General features: G+C 45.1%; 1 protein-coding gene across 1 annotated transcript in view; it reads right to left on the bottom strand.

The window, feature by feature from the left end:
* Positions 1-6,797: 6,797 nt before the first annotated feature.
* Positions 6,798-8,441, bottom strand: part of IKBKB (inhibitor of nuclear factor kappa B kinase subunit beta) — a 61,508-nt gene continuing 59,864 nt past the window's right edge. Inside the window, exon 22 of the mRNA XM_059384369.1 lies at positions 6,798-8,140. Within this exon, the coding sequence (XP_059240352.1) occupies positions 8,075-8,140 (66 nt within the window). The 3' untranslated portion in view covers positions 6,798-8,074. The remainder of the gene's footprint in view (positions 8,141-8,441) is intronic.

The raw sequence follows: 8,441 nt of genomic DNA, 5'->3' as shown, positions 1-8,441 counted from the left end.
AAAAAAAAAAAAAACAACGACTTAAGTAATAATATAGGAAGGTCAAAGAAGTAAAGCAAGTAAATGTCAAAGAAGTAAAGTAAAGTTCCTGGATGGTCAGGAACTTGTAGAGAATAGGCTTGGAAGACTGCCAGCAGGGAGGACCAGAGAAGAGGCATGGGGATGAGCCTCTCACAAAGGACGCAAGACTGAAGACACCTGCGTCTCATGTGACTGCCCACCAAAGGATGTCCACTGTCCCGGAGGCTCTTGATAATAAGACTGACAGCGTTACACGGTGTGTGGATATCAGTCAGTCTTTTGGCCCCATCATCTCACTGTTTGCTCCATAGGCTATGGCCACAGTGGCCGTGGTGACGGGGAGGGAGGCTCAACAACGCACAGGCTCAACAACAAGGTTCAACGTCCTCTTACGAAGTCTGACCCGGTAATGCTACCGTTGACCTGCCAACTGAGACTAACACTAGCCCCCAAGATGGCACAACTGCCCTGGGAAACAAGGCAGCCAATTAATGGCAGTTGAATGAATTAGAAGCAGCAGATTTTCATTCTTACTGTGATTTCTTGCTGGAATAGATACATAGTCTGCACGTGGAGTCGCCTTCCCTGTCTGCTTCTGCTTGCACCACCGTCTGTGGCCTCAAAAGAACTGCGATCCCTAAAGCATTGCTTCTGATCAAAGAACTGATTGCACAGCAAAGCCATATACCCATCATGCAAAAGTGCCTGGGATACCTGAAATTGGACTAGTTTAATGGAAGATATGGTTATGAGACCAGCTGGCCACAACATCCGATCGAGGTGGAGTTCTGTTTCACAGGATGCAGTCTGTACATTGAATCAGAAAGCATTACATGATGCTATCTCCTTAGAGTGAGAATGCATAGGTCTGGGATTCAAAGGGTGAAAAGTAGGAGGGACTTCCCTCACTGCATATATAAAAACCCACTTGCAAAACTTGGGCTTCCCACATTGGCAATCTTGATGTCTTCTTGTCTAGAGCTCTTAATGCCCAAGGACAGGGAGTACTTCAACCAGCAGCACCACAATGATTCCATTGAATTGGGAAATTTCGGGTTCCTATGCCATTGAACCAAAAGAGGTTACTACTGATTAGAATGATTGATCCTGATTGCCAAGGAGAAATTGAGTGATTGCTACACAGTCAGGGAAGTGGGGACTATGGCTGGAACCAGGGGGTTTTCTGGGGCTTCTCTTGATACATTTCACATGCAATAGTTAAGATTAATGCAAAATTATGGCAAAAAAAAAAAAAAAAGGAGTCTGTATGATTTTGGACTTGGATCCTTTAGGATCACTACACCTGACAAAGATTCCTGACTAGCTGAGGCTGTGGCTGGGGGCAGGGGAAATACAGGATGAGGAGTGGGAAAATAAACCTATAGCCATCGGTTCCAGGCTCACGGAAGACAGAACCACTTGTAGATGCAAGGACTGCTGTAGCTTTGTGTATTTCTTCTCTTACGTGTGCTTTTTTGCATGTGCTGCCCGTTTTCTTCTCTCTCCTTCGCAATACAATTTTATAAACAAGCTTGTCGCGGCCGGCACGACAAATTGACCAGGAACGTGAGGGTAAGAGGATGGTGAAAAGAAATTAAGAGACAAAGAGATGGGGGCAGGAGGAGAACCAAGGAGGATATCCAACAGTGCCGAGTTTATTCAAGGCTGTGAGGCATTATAGAGCTAAAAGAAACAATCATATGAAAAGTATCTAATTTTAGCTGATTACTAAAGAGTTTGCAACAAGCACAGAAAATCCTTCAAGCTTTCCCATATCTATTTCCTAAACATCAATAGCAGACCTTCTAGCGCCAGATGTACTGACTTCAAGGCCACTCAAGACATAGTTTGTGTAAGCACAGCTCAGTCTTACAGTGGTGTAGTCTATAGCCCGTGCAAGGACCAGCCAAGAATTTCTGGCCCCAGCCAAATCGTCTCTATCTGACTAGCAAACGTGTGGGAAGTCACGTAGGCGAGCACCCAACACATAGCACACACCCTTTCTCAGGGCTACTCGACTTTATTGACCTAAGCCTTTTGTTCGGCTATTCAGCCTTTAAAGGAGGCACAAGTTCAGGGCCTGGTTTGGTTCTCGTCTCAAGCCTTACCATGGCCTCCCACACAAGCTGTTCAAGATACACTGTACAGCTTAGTGTGATGGAATTTGGGGAGCAATTTATATGGCTAGTGAGAGATACAGTGATTGTTGGGTCTGTGCATCTTTTGCTCTGGGGGGAAAGGTGAGAGGGTTTTATGAAGGATACCTGTATCCTGGTAGGTGGAAACAGAGTTATTTAGTTCTTGCATGGAGGTTTCAATGTACGGAGAAGGATGCATATGGAAGCTGACAAGTCAGCGGGGCGGACATGCTGATTACCGATCTATTGCTGCTTCATTCCAAATCCATCCTTCATTGTCTCATTTTTGCTACTGGGACCTCTCTCTCTTGCCAACTGGCACAATTTCAAACTCCATCATAAGGGACATTAGAGGAACGCTGGAAGAGGAAGGGGCTCTTCTTTCTGGTTCCGGTGGGCTCCTACCGGCAGCTCCCAGTGTGTGTGGCAATCCGCAGGAAGATTCCCGTTGCACCTCAAAGGTGCCATACCACCCCTGTTGGCAGTTTCTCGGTGAGTTGTGCGGTGCAGCTCCTCCCAATGGACAGCTTTCTATAGCGCCTGGACAGCAGCGTCCCAGTGAGTTTGGCCAACTCAGCACCAAACTCCCTCATCACCCAGTGGCAAGCCACAGCCACACCCCCTCCATGCAGTCTGAATCTCAGCTGGGGCGGGGGACAGGGAGGTTGGGGGGTGTGCAGTGGAGCTTTTTTAGCTATTGGGGTTATGGCTACTCTCTTTTTCTGCTATGCCTGCATTCTTAGTTTTCCTTACCCTTTAGAAACCAATTTTATAATTGGCTTCAATAAAATCTTTAAGATTCTATAAAATATTTTTTAAAAAAGATTATTTATTTGACAGAAAGAGAGAAACAAAGCAGGAATACAAGCAGAGGGAGTGGGAGAGGGAGAAGCAGGCTTCCCGCAGAGCAGGGTGTCCAATGCAGGGCTTGAGCCCAGGACCCTGGGATCATGACCTGAGCTGAAGGCAGACACTTGACGACAGAGCCACCCAGGAGCCTCAGGAGTCCATAAAATCTTAAAAAAAAAAAAAAGGGGGGGGGGTGGCACCTGGACGGCTCAGTTGGTTAAGAAGCCAATTCCCTGTTACATTAAATTTTCCTTGTTAAATCTGCTGTGTAGTTTCATTCCCTTGACTGGACCCTGAATGAAAGAATTATGATAATAGTATTGTAGTTATGATGAAAACAAACAAACAAAAAAAAGGGCTACACTTTTAGAAATGCATGCTGAAAAGCATATGGGTGAAGTGTTTTAATGTCTGAAATTTTCTTCACTAATAGAGCAGCTGGTGAAGAGATAAGATGATTGTCCAGTATTGATAAATTTGAATTTGGGTGACTAGAATACAGAAGTTTATTACACTACTCTGTATATCTGTATATTTGCCAAATCTTCACAGAACAAGTTTTTAAAAAAACTCTGAACATCCTGATGTTAGGGCACAGTAACTAAACAACATTCCAACCAACTGGGAGGCAGTTTGTGTTGAGAAAAATTGGACTTCTGCCCATTCCTCAACACCTCCAAGAAAGAGAGTCACTGTTGAGACACCTCTTAGCCCTCTCAAGGTCAGATTTAATTTAACCTTAGTAGAACTCTCCATGCCTCAGTTTCCTCATGGATGAAATGAAGATAATGAAAGGACTTACCTCATTAGAATTGTGAGGATTGCAGGCGACTACATTTTTAACAGTCATAAATCCACTGAATTGTAAGAAACACCCTCATTTTATGTACCACTAAGGAAAAAAATGCTATCAATTAAACTGTGGCACAATGTCTTCACTGTAATCCTGGATGACAAATGGATTAGTCACACCAGCCTCTTGTTGTTTTGAAATTTTCTAGCTCTTCTGAGGGATTTGGCAATTTCTCTTGCCTTCCGTGGCATTGCTTGACACGTGATAAACAGTCCTTTTCCTTGTAGTTTGGTGACAAATGGACAGCCTCTCCTACTTTGAGGTATATTCTTTTCTTAGGACCGATAAAAATTTGACTGTTAACTTTGAAAGAAAATATGGAATGACAGCCATGTATCCTCAAGAAGTATTTATTTGGCCAATATCAGATTTATGTTCACTGCTTTGTTTTTATGCCTTTCTGGGTACAGTAGATTTCTGTCTCAAATCAAACCAAAAGGGTCATATTTCTGAAGAGATTTTAAAAGGCAATTAAACTCAACATGGGTGGTACCAAACGGATACAGCTCCATTGAGTGACGGCCATGACCGAGTTCACGCGTATAATTCACAACTGACACCAATCTCTATAACTGTGACCTGCCATTGATTAAAGATATAGCCCACTGAGGAAAAAAATGTGTGGTAGGGTTGATGAAACACGCATTTCAAGCAAAGTTAGTTCATTGTCTGGCAATTCATACATGCTGGTCTTATTCCAAACACGTCTTGTAAAGACAGTGTTTTTCCTCTCAAACTGCCCTGTCTTATATAGTAGTTACTTGTCACATGTGACTATAAATATTTAAAAGGAGCGACGCCTGGGTGGCTCAAATGGTTTCACATCTATCTTCAGCTCAGGTCGTGATCTCCAGGTCATTGGATGGAGCCCCACGTCAGGCTCCCAGCTCAATGGGGAGTCTGCTTCTCCCTCTCCCTTTGCCTCTCCCCCTGCTTGTGCTCTGTCTCTCTCTCTCTCAAATAAATAAAATCTTTTAAAAAAAACATTTAAAATGAAATTAAATAAAATAAAAATTCAGTTCCTTAGCTGCCCTAGCCACATTTTAAATGCTCAACAGTCATATGTAACTAGTAGCTACCTACAGGCCAGAACGGATAAGATTCTCGTCATCACACAAAGTTCTATTGAACAACGGTTTTCTAGGAAATTCCATCAATTATAATATCAAATTATATGTCATAATATCTTTATTTAAAGTTTTGAATCTTGCTTAAATTGGGATCAAGATGACATAGGGGAAGAAGGAAGCACTACCTCATTTATTTATCAGGATGGGTCTAGAATAAAGGATAAAGATAAAATTAGCCTTGCTGACTAGCAAATAGATTGCTGTCAATTTGCAAAATTCCCTATAACAGGTGAGTGGTTCAACAAGCTGTGATAAATCCAGAGCCAGGAGTACCACTTGGTGTAAAAAGGACACAACTTAGATGGAAACAAGAGTGTTACACTGAGTGAAAAGAAGCTAATTTCAAATGTCATACACAATCTGGCTCCATTTGTATGACATTCCCAAAAGATTATTATAGAGATGGAGAATGAAGAGAAATTCGTAATTTCGAGGGATCAGGAGTCTTGGAGGGGAGGACGGTGGGTGTTTAAAGGGAGAACATCAGGGAGACCCGCGTGCTGACAGGACAGTTCCGTATCGGGATTCTAGTGGAGTCCCACAAATCACGCGTGAAAAAATGGTGAAGAACTATAGGCACTCAGTGAACCGGCATCACTAACCTGCTTTTAATATTGTAGTGTTGTTACATAAGATGTAACCACTAAGAAAAACCAGGTGAAGGAGAATATTTGCAACTTCCTGTACATCTGTAATTATTTGTAACTTCCTGTAAATCTATAATTATATTAAAAGAAATTTAAAAGAACTTAAAAGAAATTGTTTTGAAAGAAAAAGCTAAAACAAAACAACAACAAAAAAACCCAAAAAACCAAGAATAAAGAAATCCCTGGAGGGAGAAGCCCAGTTTTGTGGATGGGTGCCATGTTGGGGGGGGGGTGGGTGGGCACCAGGTTACGTTGGATTATCCAGATCAGCCCCAAACTGAGTCACAAGGGTTCTAATATTAGGGCACACGGGGAGGATTTGACAGAAGACAGAAGGGCAACAGGACCCTGGAGGCAGAGATGCGGTGGCAAGGGAAGGATCATCTGACTCCCCAGAAGCGAGAGCAAGCAAGGAAGACTCTCTCTGGCAGCTTCCGAGGAAGCGCTGTCCTGTCAGCACCTCAGCCCAGACTTCTGGCCTCCAGAACTGAGAAAGAACAGGTCGTGGCTGTGGTAAGCCACACAGTGGGTGGGAATTTGCTCCAGCGGCCCTGGGAGTCTAACACCACTAGAGGGAGTAGCTCTGCAGTTGGGCCTGTGGGTTGGCCTCTCCCCATCCAGCCGGGGGCAGATGAGGAGAAAGGAAAACCCAGGGAACTCACCACCCGTCACTGCTTGGGTCCAAGTTCTCGAGCCAGTCTTTGGCCTTCTACCTTTCAGCGACTACTTGTACTTGTGTAGATAACGTGGAAGGATTTTAGTTATACTCAAAGGGAGGACTGGGGAAAGTACATCTACTTCATGTTTTTGGGAGCCGGAGTCCTACCTTGAGTTTTCACCCAATTTGCATATTCCAGTCACATTCGTCTTTTTAAACCATTCCACTGGCGATGTCATTTTCTTGTTCAGAATTCTTCAGTGACTCCTGAGTGCCCATAAAATAAGCCCATAAACCCTTAGCCCAACATTCATTCCCTCCCCAGGCTGGCCCCATCCCAGCCTGTCTTTGTGGTCTGACTTCCTACTATGCTCCTCACCGGTGTTTCCAAAACCATGCTGTCTCCAATTCCAGCTCTTCGGGATGTTAAGAAATGTGACACTCACATGGGGCGGGGAGGAGAAAGGCTCTATTGTCCGATGTGTCCCGTGAACAGATCGACACAGCTGAGGCTGTTTATAATCACAGGACTCTCAAGAACTTTAATATGCTAGTGTACAGTGTGACTCTCCAAGAGACAATTAAAGCCTGAAGTGTCTCCCAAACCTCCTTGACCTTGACCATGAAACCCTTGGTACTGCTTCCATGGAAGCCAGTTTGTGAAACTCCTCTATTCCAACATCCTTCTCTGATCAAACTCACCTATTTGTGATCATCTGGACTCGTTTTGCTTTCCTGCTTTGATGCACAGAAGTCTGGTGAAATCTCGAAGAAACTGTCCTAAGTGCGGACCCACAACACATGACCCACATGCTACTCAATTTTATGACATTTTGCGTTAAGTTGGTTTTTGAGTTCCCAAGTCCTAACCACAAACATTGTAAAAATAGATTGTAGAGTCCGGTGCAAATGTTTGAGTTCTGTTACAAAATAGAGGAACTATTTTTTAAGTAAGTCAATTTAATAATACTGCTAGATGACAGAAGCAGGAGCTCCCCTGGCCCAACGCTGCCCCACGCAGCTGCGTCTGAGCAAGGGCAGGAGTGGGCACAGTGTCCGCAGATGTGGGGTTGACAGGTCCCCTCTTCTTCTTTCCTTCCCCATGATGACTCACCCCCAGGTGGTCTCGGGGACCCGAGGGAAGGAAGCTGCTCATCTGCGCTGGCTCTCGCGAGCAACCCTGTGGTGGAAAGGACGGTGGCCGGGGAGAGCTAGCGTGTACCTACGAGGGAGCACGACCACTAAAGTCGCTGGGGAAAGGGACGTTTTAGCAGCAGTGAAATGAAAAGAGGAAGAGAGAGAATGGGGCCAGGCAAGACTACCGTTTAAATCTGTCTGGTTCCGAATCCAGATGGAACACTGGCTGTGAGGACAAGTGGATCAGGGCCTTTGGAGATCGGGAGGGTCAGGAGAGGACAGGCTGACATCGAGTGTCATTCATACTTTGTCCTGAAAGAGTCCCGTTAGACATTTGTCCAGCGGTCTGTGGGCAAGTACCTCGAGCACATTTCCAGAGCAGGGGAAGCAGCCCATGCCTGGCCTCAGTGTTTGCTGAGCCTCTGTGATGGAGGACTTTTCCAGTGTGCAGACGACGTTGCTGGTAGTGCCCACGGAGGGCCACACCCCTGGCCTGCGGTGAATGTCACAACTCCCAGGGAAAGTGAGAGGATCCTTTGTCTGGGTGCCGACGACTTCTGAGATGTCGTTAGAACAGGGGGCCAGCATGGGAGGACCTCAGGCCAGGCAGCCCCATCAGGTGGTCAAGGCCACCCACACAGTCAAGAGGCCTGTTCCAGGCTGTTCTGTTCTTCTTCCTCTGTCTGTAGCCAGCTCCAGTCTAGAGACTGAAAGTCAACAGGCACGTTAAAAATACAGGGGCCACCACTACACCCCGGGTTGTTTGTCTTCCTCGGGACAGCACAGTTTAGATCAGCATAATTTACAAGGAAATTTCAATCCTCTCATTAAGAGTAATTTTGTTATTAACGGCTACTCTTGGGCTAAACCTACGTTTTCAAAACCATACAGGAACTTTCCCTTGGCCTAGTGAGAAGTCCCTCAGATGCTGTGACCACGGAAACTAGACGGGGAGTTTCAGTATTACCGGCGGCTCACAGCACTTACTTATGCTCGCTGTGGGTAGGT

This window comes from Mustela nigripes, chromosome 18, assembly GCF_022355385.1.
Source record: "Mustela nigripes isolate SB6536 chromosome 18, MUSNIG.SB6536, whole genome shotgun sequence".
Taxonomy (NCBI): domain Eukaryota; kingdom Metazoa; phylum Chordata; class Mammalia; order Carnivora; family Mustelidae; genus Mustela; species Mustela nigripes.
The sequence above is the reverse complement of the archived record's forward strand: the minus strand, read 5'-3'. Positions and strand labels throughout refer to the sequence as shown.